The sequence below is a fragment of the Agelaius phoeniceus genome, chromosome 2, assembly GCF_051311805.1.
Source record: "Agelaius phoeniceus isolate bAgePho1 chromosome 2, bAgePho1.hap1, whole genome shotgun sequence".
NCBI lineage: Eukaryota > Metazoa > Chordata > Aves > Passeriformes > Icteridae > Agelaius > Agelaius phoeniceus.
Genome location: NC_135266.1, coordinates 91,819,770 through 91,833,564, shown reverse-complemented (window position 1 = coordinate 91,833,564; position 13,795 = coordinate 91,819,770). Strand labels below are relative to the sequence as shown.

The 13,795-nt window shown below is 34.8% G+C and overlaps 1 protein-coding gene across 6 annotated transcripts in view; it reads left to right on the top strand.

Moving 5' to 3' along the window:
* STXBP5L (syntaxin binding protein 5L) overlaps positions 1–13,795 on the top strand; it is a 184,587-nt gene that overhangs the window by 111,210 nt on the left and 59,582 nt on the right. For all 6 annotated transcript variants that reach the window (XM_077174258.1, XM_077174256.1, XM_077174255.1 and 3 more), the window contains exons 8-15: positions 513–636; positions 2,158–2,236; positions 2,409–2,563; positions 4,155–4,227; positions 5,472–5,619; positions 7,179–7,246; positions 8,412–8,452; positions 11,698–11,915. In XM_077174258.1, coding sequence (XP_077030373.1) covers positions 513–636; positions 2,158–2,236; positions 2,409–2,563; positions 4,155–4,227; positions 5,472–5,619; positions 7,179–7,246; positions 8,412–8,452; positions 11,698–11,915 — 906 coding nt within the window. The remainder of the gene's footprint in view (positions 1–512; positions 637–2,157; positions 2,237–2,408; positions 2,564–4,154; positions 4,228–5,471; positions 5,620–7,178; positions 7,247–8,411; positions 8,453–11,697; positions 11,916–13,795) is intronic.

Sequence of the window (13,795 nt, the reverse complement as noted above, 5' to 3'; positions counted from 1 at the left end):
AAACCAAAACCTGTTTTGGTTTTGACATTAAACATCCCAGATTTCTGTGGACTTGCTCTGCAGCTGAAGTATGTGAGAATGCATGTGGAAATTATCCAAGAACAGTGTTTTACTTCCTCTGAGGAAGACTCTGTGTGTGGTACCTGTAAAGATTTTTACATAGAATTACCTGTAAATTTACCAGATTAAATACTTCTAAGGAGAGCTATCAGACATATTACAACTGCATTGTATGACCCTTGTTCTTACTTTTTTTACCTTAATACCCTTTTCCTTCAGTTTTGGCCTGATTCAGTACAGGCTTTCTTACATTACTGTGCTACATTAGCCTTTATGATGAAATGTGGATTACAGCCATCTGTTGGTAAAAGTGATGGTAATGGAATTCAGACAAACAGGAGCTGTCCAACTCTTGATATACCATTAGAACAATATAATCTAAAGTCATACATGAAACTATCAGTAGTGTAAACACTGTATTCCACTCTCAAGTTCTTCTTTCATTTCTGTAGGCTATTCATTCTGTTGCTTGGCATCATGAAGGGAAGCAGTTTATGTGTAGTCACTCTGATGGCAGCTTGACCCTATGGAATCTGAAAAGCCCTAACAGACCATTCCAGACCACAATTCCACACGGTAATTCTGATAGTTAAAATGTGTAACTAAGAAGCAAAACAGTGTTCTCAGTGCTGCTTGCTGATATGTATGTTTATTTAATTTTTCCTTGTAGCCCAGATGTTGCTTCTTGCATAAATATTTTGATCCACAAAGTATCTGCAAATTATTGTAAAATCAGTAACTTAGATCAAACTTTTTATTGTAATTGGTGTCATAAATACCTCTTTCTGATTTTTTTTACTCTAATGTCTTATCCAATTCCATTTTAGAGTCTACTGCTGGATTGTGAGACCCTCAGGCTCTTTCTTTCTTTTATAGTTTGTACTTTTATGTGCAATTTTCACAACAAATTAATGCGTTTTGTACAAGGTACTGTGGTATTTGTCATGGGGATGGTACAAGGCTTCCCAAAGAACTGCAATGAAGAATTTAAAGGAGCCATAGTAAGAGATGGGTTTATCTTTATGTGTAGGGCATTATATAAATTTGCTTCAAACAAATTAGGTTTTTTAAAAGTACTGACACCATTGTAAATGTATACATTTACATTTACTTTACTGAAAAATCTGACTGGGTAAAGAGGGAGAAAGGAGAATAAGTCAAGATCTAAGTAGGCTCAAAAGGATTTAGCATTTTCTTAATTTACCTCTGTTTTATCATTTTTAGTCATAATTCTATAATGTCAGAAGGGAACTCTCAGCCAGTCAGATGACCAGATCAAAAAGGCCTGATTTGATGAGTAAACTCAGGACATTGGGCACTTGAACACTTCCAGCAAAAAATTGCACAACCTCTTTGGGCAATATCTTTTGATATTTAATGACCCGTGTGGCACAATTTTTTTGTTAATATCTAACCAGAATTTTCCATGGCACAGCTTATGTCCTGTACCTCCCATGATAGCACTGAGCACCTCTGAGAAAAGTCTGGATCCATCTACACTGTATCCTCCAGTCAGGCTGTTGTCAAAGCAAGCATAGACTTTCCAAAGCACAAACTCAAAATGGATATTTTTTTAGTTTGCAAGTGACTTTTCTCTGATTGGAAGAAAGTACTGAGCCATAATTAACTAAGAACTAATGAATTTCAGTTGTATGCTTCATTTAATTTTATCTCTCAACTAGGTACACTCCAAAGCGTGTAATGTTTTGTCAACAACAGGAATTATGTCAATCTAAGAATGTCTTAGGAAAAAATGAAGCTGTTTATGGTCATTATGTGTTCAGAAAAAAAGGCATATAATTAGTATGATTCATTCATTATTATTTAAGATTCATACTCAGAAATCTGCATGCTTTATAGATGTCTTTGAAGTGTGTTCTGTGGTTCTTTAGATGTGGTAGTAAAAACACAAAGACATAATAAATGTAATTAATTTAGACAAATGCATATTCTATGGAAATAGGAGCTAATACTTCTAATCTTTTGTAGCTTTAAAGTTCCTTTTTTTGTTTCTTATACAGTTGTTTCAATATATATATTTTAGTTTGATCATTGAATTTCATGTTTTAATAGTTTCCATGTTCTTTCTTTCCTTAGGAAAAGTTCAAAGAGATGGAAAAAAACCTGAATCTTGTAAACCAATTCTTAAAGTAGAGTACAAGACCTGTAAAAACAGGTTTGTTTTTAATTCTGTAATTAAGTCAATATTACATTCTGGAGTTTAAGTCCTTTTAGAATCTTTTCCTGCTTTCTTTTAACAAACCTATTTATTAATTTTTGCAGATACTAAACCTATAATGTAAACTTGTATGTACTATGTAGACTTACATCTATTTTTTTTAATACAGTGAACCATTTGTGGTATTTTCTGGTGGATTGTCATATGATAAACCTTGTCGAAGACCAAGTTTAACAATCATGCATGGGAAAGCAATTACAGTTCTTGAAATGGATCATCCTATAGTTGATTTTTTAACTCTTTGTGAAACCCCATATCCAAATGGTGAGTTTATTTGGAATAATACAATTATGGAAAATGTAAACAAAGGGACCTTTCCTCATACATTAATCCCATTCCAGGGACTTCCATTGTAATATTTGTTTTCATCTCAAGAAAACTACATAACCGAAAGTACTGGGAAGTTGTTTGAATTTCTCAAGTGAGTAATGAATGGACAATAAAGCGTGCATAAATCTCCCAAGTATAGGATTGAAACCCATGGGCTACTGTGAGAAAATATTGCTATTAATCAAAGATAGGTGCTCATATTTGTGAAATTTTTCATCATTTACAGCTCGCTAAATTATAAAAAATTAACTATCACTTACCTGCAAAAAAATTCTTACACTTCAGCATGAAATTAACTGTTAAAAAGTGTTATGTTTGCTGCATACTGTGGGGCTGCCAAGTTCTGAAATATTTTGTCAGAAAGTTCTAGAAAATAAATTAAGAAAAGCTGTAAGTCAAAAAGGAACTAACTTTACCATTTTAAGCCCTCAAGCAGAAAAGTAAAATAAATCTTATATACATAGCTAAACCAAATACATATTAAAAACATTTAGTAAAGTGTATATGTGCTTCAATATAATGCAAAAATTTAATTTTCCGTAATCAGAGTTGCTTTGGGCCTTCATTTAACTTTGTCAAATACGTCCCTGTCCTTAGGTCTTATAGCATCTTCCCCTGCTCACAGACCAATATTTGAACATTTTGGTTTAACTTGTGTTATTCATAGCCCAGTATAAAAACAGGCAAAAAATAATGTGCATTCATAGCAGGACTGAAAGGAAGATGAATCAGTTGCTCTCATTTACTCGTCCTTTTGGCATCACCCATCTGAACAGTTTATTCTGAGCTTGCACGTGCTGGAATGATTTGCTGCTGTTGAAAAGTCATAATTTCACATTTATATTTTTTTATAAAAAATGTAAATTATAAAAAGTATGTAAATGAATATACTCTATGCATCAAGGGAAGCATTTATTCGTCATCTTAATTCTTTAATTTTGATAAATAAAAAGAGAATTGTATAAAAAACCAAACCATATAATCCCCTAAAGAGTGTGCAGGAGGAAGGGACATGTTATTACCTGAATTGAAAACAGCAGACTAACAGGATTCCTAGGGAATATTCTTCTTGAGTCACCTCAGAAATGGGGGCATTGTGTATCAGGAAGTGTCCTGCACAGTCTATTTCTGAAAAGCAGTTGTACGCAGTAGAAGTATTACTTTTGGACAGCAAAAATACTTTTTCTGTGTAACAATTGGATTCAATAATGCAATGATACACAGAACTTATTCATATTCTACTTCTTTACTTTCAACATAGCATCATGCTGGCAGTCTATAATACTCCAATTCTTCTGCTGCTTTATATGTTTGCCAGCAGTACTATCCAAAAGTAATTTCCTACTTCCTCTCTGGCCCTAGTTTCCAGCTCTGGCTGGTTTGTGCATATGTTAAGGGTTTATACCTCAAAGCTTCTAATATACTGTGAAAATGTAAAGAACATAAATATTGCTTGCTTGCTTGCTTGCTTCAAATGGCTGATAGGAGAACTCCATGTCTTTTATACTTGATTCCTTGCTTACAGAATTTCAAGAGCCCTATGCTGTAGTTGTGCTTTTGGAAAAAGATCTCATTGTTGTTGACCTGACACAAACCAAGTAAGTATAAAAGGTTTAGATGAAGTTATTTGTGTGTTTAACTGTCCAGTAAATTACCATAAAATTCAAAATCATTTAACTATCCAAAATCATATATTTCACTCTTATAAATAACTCTTGCTAAATATTTACTTCCACTTTAAGAGCTAAGTTCATCTAATGAACAGGAACTTATGATAATATTTGTTCTTAAACTTTGGAATACATCTAAATCTGCAGTCCTTTCAGCACAGCCCTCAAACATTTATTCAACACCAAAGTTAAATAATATTTGAACACATATGTGGCTTGGAAATAAGATCAACAACTACTTTTATGCATGTCTAGCCTCAGTCTCTTAATAAATAATGGCATCGTTTTATATGGATCTACAGAATTACTTTATGATCCAGTTGCTGGTTTAAATGACAAATAGTTCTTTCATATCAGAATCAATGTTCCTATCAAAGAGGAACTCTGCATCATGTAAAGCATAATCCAATTATTTATTTTGTTCTGCCTCCAACACTACCAGTAAAGGACATCCACATTCACACTGGTGTAACAAGGAACAGATTTTGCTGTCAATGGATTGGAAAATGTTAAGTGAATCATATTCAGATCTCACTTACTTTAAAGAATAATTCAGATCATCTCAGCAGTATAAAATGGACATAACTGAAATCAGAACCCAATTTCCAATGTTTTTCAATTGTGAATAGCATTGTATAATGTGTGAAAAGTGAGGTTTTCCTCCTTATCAGGCTGTTCAAACTGATGAAAGTGAGAAATAAACTGAGATCTACTCATCTGTTACTGCAATTTTTCATTGTATAATCAGAAGTCTACCAACCCAAGCTAAGATGTTCAATATAAAATCCACACTTGTAAAAGTAGTTTGTAGTTCATACTATATATCATATCCATGAACCTGAAAATTCTGGAAAATTTGTCACTTCTGTATAATAAGATTTTGAGATGTCAGAAAAAAATTAGTTCTTGTTCATTCATAAAGGTAGCCCTCTTAGCCTTAGGGACTATTTATGTAGGATTCTTGACTTGTTGAATTTTTATGTCTTTATTTGAGTAACTACACGTTATTACTGATATTAAAAATAATACATAAGTTTGAATAAATAAGGGAAAATATATTTAATTAGTAGTAATTTAACTTAGATTCTGTTATATACTTTAATATAAGAATATGTTTTATTCTATGGCTCAGTGTGTCACAGTGCTTCTAATAAATTGTCTTCCTTAACTAGTTTTCCAATCTTTGAAAATCCATATCCTATTGACATTCATGAGTCACCTGTTACCTGCACAGAATATTTTGCGGACTGTCCTCCAGATTTGATCCCTGTACTCTATTCTGTAGGAGCAAAACATAAAAAGCAAGGATACAGCAATAAGGTAAACAAAACAAATATTCTTGTTTTTAAGCAAAGGAAGTAGATGTGTAACCTATGTATTTATAACCTCTTACCATATTATTTTTGTTTTACTCCTTTAATAATTATTTTAAGGTTAGTCCAGCCAGCAGCTTAGCAGCCTGATTACAGGCTGCTAAGTATTTGTCCCTCAGAAACATGACCATTTAAGCAGAACAATTAATTATCATTAGATAGGACTTAATCATTAAGATGCTGGAGTTATTCCAGGCCAGATTGTGTTAAAGGCGAGCTAGCAGTGTACAATTCAAATTTGTATGGATAGGTTCTCTTTATCAGAGAAAAAAGTGAAAGCATTATAATTGGAAGACTTAAGCAGATGTTCAGTGAGAGATGACAATGTCTGTGAGATTTGTTATTAAATAGGGATAATAATAATAATAATTTTACTGAGCTACCAAAGTCTTACCATAATGCTCTAGAAATAGGACAAACTTCAGGAAGTAAAAGAGGAAATGCAATTAATTTATAAATTTCAAGCTTTTAACTGGTTTGTATTTTGGCTAGAACTAATGCATTTTAATAAATAAACTAGAAAAAAATACTGGGTAAGCAAGCCAGACATCATCAATTTTCTATTCAAATCAACGGAAGTATTCTCCTTGGAGCTGGGTTGTTTTCCATTAACTCAAAAAGTGAGCTCTCTCTACTTCTTTTGCATCTTGGTTCACAAAAGTACTCCAGAAAATATTTTTACTTCTTCTGTTTGAATCTACCCTTACCTCATACACTTTGCATGCCTGCCTGTATTCTCTGCATCCTCTTTTGCCTCCTTGCTTTATTTGTGCATGTACAAATGCACTCTGAAAGCAGGTGGTAACTCATGTGCCAGACCCATGTACCCATTTCTGTAGCCACTAGCATCCATTCCATGTATCCACACAAACAGTTTGTGCTCCTGGTTTTTCTCCACCCACTCATACTCTGCACATGTCCTGACCCACTCTGCACATGTGTCACCCTCTGCATCCTGGATCCATACATGTCAGGGCTTTAGGCACAGGGCAGCATTCTAGACCATTAGTAAACAAAGGGCAAGGAAGAGATGATGATCTCATATCTTCTGTAAAAGTTGCAATCTCTTATCTCATGGCATCATGCTCTGATACTTGTTTCTGGCCCAGCTTCTTCAGTGGTCTTTGTATTCAAAATAAATTCTCGGTCTATTCAGTGTTGTATGGAATCTCCAAGAGAAAAGCCATTCTCAAAAGACCAGCAGAATTGTTTGTTATTCTTCCTTCTCATTCCTGGTTTAGGTTGTTGAATGTTAGCTGTGTGGAAATATTTTTAAAGCATAGAACATTAGTTGATAATATAAAAGGGTTATTAAGTTTCCAAAGCCTGAACTGATGACACAAAAATGTTAATAAACTGTAAAAGCCTTGAATTATACATATTTTTGTTCTTTTACAAGTTATAGTGGTTTTTTGGGGGGAAGATGTTGTCTACTCCTGAATTTAAAAAGTAGCCAAGCAAGGTTCATCAGAATAAGTTGTGATCTCTGCACTTTTGTTTGTTTAGGAGTGGCCTATCAGTGGTGGAGCATGGAACCTTGGAGCTCAGACATATCCTGAAATCATTATTACAGGGTGAGAATGAAACTGGGGATTGGTGCTTTTAAACTATTTGTGTCTACTCCTTTTGATTGTGGGTTACCTATATGTAAGAGTTGAGACTTCACCACTTTTGCATTTCCTGGCTCTTCTCTTGAGTAGTGTCACCACAGAAATTCTCATTTGCTCTAGAAAGCAGAGCTTAGTACCCAGGGTTGAGCTACAATTAAGAATGACCATTTGAGCTCCCAGTGTTAGATAGCAATGCTTGTGAAGGTGAGGTCTTTGGAAAAAAAAAATCTCTTGCAAGAGAATATTTTGGCCTTGAAGGTCACAGAGAATAGCTTCAAAAAGGAGAGCAGCTGTTGTCCCCTGGCTCTCAGGACTCTGTCTGGGGACAGTTTGGCAATTCATTTTAATACTCAGCATTAGTGAGGGTGTGGTACACTGGGATGAATTTCACCTTGTGGGCAGAGAAACAGAGCAAAAAGGCCTAGAAAGGCTCAGATTGTAGTAGGAGCCCCATGAGCAGTGCCTGGTGGATTCCCAAGGGATCACACTGTAAAACAGACACTATTCATTGAGCTAAGATGCACAATGAGTTTTTCTCTAGTCTCAATCATGTATTTGATGAATTGTTATTATCAATTATACTAAAGATTTGATTTTAAACATAAAGTTATGATGTATGCAGTAGTATGAGAAGGTGATGAAGGGATCATTCTCATTGTAAACAGAAGTGTCTCCTTTTTCCAGCTTTGCTTCAGCAATTTTATGTTAATAAAAGGAGCACAGTTGTGAAGTATCAAGCAGAATGAAAGCACCTTCTGTCCTTTCAAAGTTCACTGTACATGGCAATTTTGAGTGCATAGGTTTTGCTGGCCCACTGCAAAGCCAAAAGTGCTGTGACTTAAACTTTTTATTAGTATGGGAATTAATTTCTTCTTGTTTCAATCTTAAAATTTATTGGGGGCTTAGTTCTCTGCAGGAAATGCATAAAAATATGTTGTTAACCAAATGAAACCAAATAGCAAAATATTTTCTTCTAGTTTGTACTTATGTCTTTAATATATTGTCAGTAAGTTATAGAGAGTTACATAAAGAATTTTTTTTTCTGATTGTTTTTATTAGTCACTGAAAGTAGATAATGTTCTAGAATTGCATCTTGTTTTAACACATTTAATTTTTATATTTTTTTAAGCCATGCAGATGGATCAGTAAAATTTTGGGATGCTTCTGCCAGTAAGTTTCTAAAGTTCACTTTTACATAATGCTGATAAATTCCACAAACACACATTTATATATAAAACAGGATATTTAACAGGTTGAGTAGTGATAGCTGGGCTGATATAATTAGGTCAAAGGGGTGAAATTCAGAAAATGTTTAATAAGTTAAGAGAAAAAATGTTGCTAATGAGATATATTAGGCAGAAAAGAGTGAGGAATAATAACTCAAGGTCCAGCATACCAAAATCTATGAAGGATGAAGTGTTGGTAAAAAATCCCTAGGGCACATTCTTGTGTGTATAGAGGAGAGGGCTCAGTTAGATCTAACATTCAGTTCCAGTTGTCATGTCACTTCTATATTGAGTACAGCAAAGTCTTCTTTATAGCTAAGTAAAAATGAAATATTGAAGTACATTCATATATTTCAAAACATTTAATCTGGTGAGGGTGGAAAATACTGAAACCATTTCTTGTCCAGTCTCAAATCCCAGGAAATAATTGGGAAGCATTTCCATTCATCCTAGCAGGAAAAAGCTTCAGAAAATACTTGTTCCATATAATCTGACTAAAACTGCACATATCAGCAACCAGTATTTTCCCCTACAGAAAATACATATGGTATTCATTAGTAAAATATGTTTATTAAAATACACATACATTTTGATGGAAATTGAAAATATTCTGCTTCAGATAATTGACAGTACTTCACCAAAGTTCCTGTAGAGTTGCCTTGTATTCTTGTCTCTTTGATAGTACAGGTATGTCTGGGTAATATCTCTCTTTTATGAGGTATTAGTGTTTTAAAGAAGAAAGAGTATGAGAGAAAATTCTGGATGAAATGTTAGGCATAGAGAGATTTAATATGACCCTAATAACCAGTCTGTAATGGGTGCCAAGATCATGGAGTATGGGGTACTTAAAATACCTGCTAGTTCCACATGGTGCCACAGAATTGAAATTATTAATATTGCTACCATTACCAACGAAGCATGGGGAATGTTGACAAGTTTTTAATGTCAGCTAAACCTGATTACTTTGTCAGGTACTTACCTTTTTGCTTAATACCAAATATTTTCACTCAGGATGGACAAGGACAAAATGGGGATTTTCAAAGCCTCATTTCACAAAATACATTTCACGTATTAAATAGGCACAGGAACTGAACATGGCCATAGGTTGGTTTTTTTTATTATGTAATTTGTCTGTTTGGAAATGGTGGGAGAACAGAAACATTGTGCTCAGAATTTACATCTTCCTCTGTCTTCAAGTTATGGTGAACACCAATCATCAAATGAGGTCAACAGTTTATCTGATGAAACAGAAGTTTTTGAGGGCTTTGATATGAACAAAAGTAGGATAATTAGTTTTATTTAGAGAAGTATGGTGAGACATTAGACTTTGTCTTGTGAATATTTCAATTTTAAGAAGAATGTGCAAATACAGACTCTAAAGTTAGGGTGAAAACAATGCAGACTGTGGGAAGACCCCAAGGCATTTAGTGTGTGTACTGCACAGGAAGCAGTGTGCTAGTTATTCCTTCTAGAACTCTGGCAGAAATGGGGAAAGAAGAAAAACCTCTCATAGGGAATATAAGCATAACCTAATCAATATATACATGCTGCAGTAGGAATTTTTCTTAACATTAAAAGCTTAGATGATCATGAATATTCACAATCTCTTCAACAGTGCTGGTATTTTCAGTGCATCTCTGATGTCCTGATTTTCAGGGCATGCACTATGTTACTCCTACCGCACTTGGTACTCTTTATTTACAAGGTTTTGATTATTACAAAGTTTTGTTATTTATTTTATTTACAAGGTGTTCAACTTTTTCATGGAGTTCAGAGTTCATTCGAGATTCCCTAGCAAACATAATATCCTACCGGTATTTGAAGGCACAAAATACTTTGCTTTTAGACATATTTTAATTGTGTAGTCTTGTGTCTGAAAGCACAGATCTGTGAGAGACAAGGACTTGCTAGGCCACTGGAGCTGTTTCCAAAATGCATCTTTATTCAAAAGATATTGCTGGTTTTTTATTTACTTGTGCAGATGGTACCCAGTAATAGAGCATAGAGAGTCTTGTCTTGTACTCTGTACCCTTTGATTCTATAATTCTTCCAGTCATAATGTGCATGGACCCATGATGCCTGATTTGAAGTGCCGCTCTAGATTTGCTACTGGCACTAACTGGCAACCTGAATCCTCTTTATTTGCCACTGAGGGCAGGAAGAATTATGTATTTATTACAGAAGCCCTTACTGTAATTCGTGAAATCAGAAGTGCTTTATGTGCGAAAACTTTTTAAAACATTAAAAACTGTATATGCTAAACCTCCTGGACTATATCTGCACTGCCAAACAAAAATGTAATTTTGCTGCGTTCATCATCTGGTTACATAACTAAAACACTGTCCTTTCATCTTCCTATTGCTCTTGTTACACAAGCTGGCCAGGCTGAGCTACCACAATTACACTGACGTAGGCAGCAGCTTTGCCTTTGTGGATATGCACACCTTTATAGATGCTGAGCTTGGCTGGCTTTCTCTGACATAATGCAGTTACTGATTAATGCCACTGAGAAACCAATGTAAAAGTAGTAAAAACAGGGAAGAATGTGAAATATAATGGGGTGAATTGTCACCCCTCATTTTACTTCTGGAATTTGCTGCAGTGGAGTTCTAATCTCGACAAAAGCTTCTGGACACTAGGATTTTATATACAGGTATAAATATAGAGCTATATATTAGTCAAGAAATTAAAAAATTTTTTGAACTCCCATTAATTCAGAAGAATTTTGTCTTCACCAGGCCACCAGCATGCTTTCCTAATGTTTTTTCTTGAATTGCCATACACTCTTTACATTCTATCAAGACCATAACCTCAGACAGATGAAATCTTAGTTTCACCTCTCTTTAGAAAGTATCAATATGATCAGAGCCTCTCTATAGCACTCATTATAAGCCTAATTATGAACACAATGATTTACACCTTTGACACCCTTCCCCAGAAAGTACTAAGAATATTGCACAGACAAATACCCTTCTGAGAAGTATTAAATGCATATCCTACCAGTAATGTGTACCAGAACAGTATCGGTATTGTTGTCCTAGTTTGGACAATTGTATAATACATATCTTCTCCTCTTAGGCTTTCTTAAAATTCCTTGTTATGCCACAACTGAGAAGAAGGTGGGAACTGAGGAATTTTATATCTGATTTGCTTCATGTTAGTATTTTTATATGTTTTAATATATTCCAGTTACTCTACAGATGTTGTACAAACTAAAAACATCAAAGGTCTTTGAAAAACAGAAAGTGGGAGAAGGAAAAGCAACAGCTGAGATTGTGGAAGAAGATCCTTTTGCTGTTCAGATGATGTACTGGTGTCCTGAAAGCCGAATTTTCTGTGTGGCAGGAGTTTCTGCCTATGTGATTGTTTACAGGTTCAGCAAACATGAAGTAAATACTGAAATTGCAGTAAGTACTCATTTCACTCTCTAATAAGAGAACGATTTCTAAATCAATTTGCCTTGCTTCATCTGTGCTCAAGTACTTAAATAGAAACAGCAATCACTATAAATACAGGTTTAGGGACATTCCATTTTAAACCTTTCCAGGGAAATCTTGATCCTATGTCAGTTACTGACAAAAAGCTGAGGGTTTGGGAACCTACTCTCCACTTTCTTTTTGCTTTAGTAAAATACATACTGCACATACAGTGCAGCTTTCAGACATAGTTTGCTTTTAAGACTTGGTGATACACTAATCTCTGTTGCATTTATCTGGTCTAAAATTACTGTCTGCTGTATGTTTTTATCAGTTAATGTACATTGTGTATGTGCACAATGCTCTTTTTAACTCAAGTATTTAATCTCTTTAATTTCTGTTCATAAGGAGACTGAAAATTATCAGTGGCTTTAACAAAATATCAACAAAAGAGTTGATATTTTTCTGGCTTATGCTGACGTTGTTTCCCTAAAGATGGAAACTATATGAAATGCCAGATTACTTGTTATCTTCCCTGATTATAGTTCTTTTCCTTTTCACACTATTTTAATGCTCTTTAGAAAGTTCTACTGTGGCAAAAAACCTGTTACTGTGTTATTTTTGGCCTCCAGCCATGTGCCATTCTGTATGGCATATTCATAACTGTAGTTATGATATTCATTAGCTGTAGTTCTTCTGTTTTCCACTCTTTTCTCCTCCCCTCCCCCCCCGGCAATTATTAAGCTGCCTGAATGTATCATTTCAGGAAAGGTTTAAAACTGATGAAGAGTAATTTCACATTACTGACCAGCTCATGTATAATGCTGCTAAAATTACTCCATTTCAGTATTTTTACATTGTTCTACAGAAAATGCACCTTATCTTTTATTATCTATAATTTAATGTCTTTTTTCCCTGTTGTTCACTTCTCTGGCTGAATTGCATCATTACTGGTATTTTCCAAAGTGTTATAATAGGTGCAATTTAACATTTTCTTAGATTTCTTCTGTAATTAATAAGCATTTTTCCCTGAATATTAAATTATGCAATCTTGGTGGCATACTCACAGAATTCCCCTGGGTTTTGTGCATCTCTGAAATGGCCTTCTCTTTTCTTTCTGCATTTTTGCTGCTTGCATTCAAGTCTTCGCTCTAAATGATGGGAGGGATTTTTAATCAAAAGTATGGAATTCTTTGTTGGAATCTGTACTTGACTTCAGGCTGTGTGGTTTTGTCTGTATTGAGACTGAGCTGGCCAATCTCAGGATTTCTTTGCTGCCTGAGGCACAAAGCACTTTGTGTCCTCCCTTCCTTATCAGTCAGGCTGAATTTACCTTGAGTTCAGTCTCCAAATCCCAGTATTTTAAGGCCCCCACATTGGTTTGACTGCCCTGATGTCAGTGTTGTAATGTTTTTGCTGTGGCAAATGGGAAGTGTGGGGGCTACTCAAAGGTTGCTCTGTGTAGTAGGGAAGTCTCCAGCTGAATATGCCTCAGGGGCATAGGCTGTGCCTGGAATTTCTTCAACACAAGTATTATTTGCATCATTTCATATCAGATTCTGGAGGCAAGGAGTATGCATGTGACAAATTCTGCTTCATATCCAACCTTGGAGTCATTGCCATGCAGTTATATAAAAAGCATTTACTGCTGTTATTTTTGTTTTCTTATCTGAATCCACTCCATCCTGTCTCAAAAGGATCTATTAATTAAACATGATCACTTTCTCAGTGAGCAGTCTTTCCTCAGTGAAGCTCCTCTTCAAATCTCTTGAGAAGAAACATAGGAAAGAAGTTTACATTCATTTGAATGTGGAAAGGGGAATCAATCAATAAGCCCAGTGATGAGATCCCCCAAAAATATCTTTACTCTG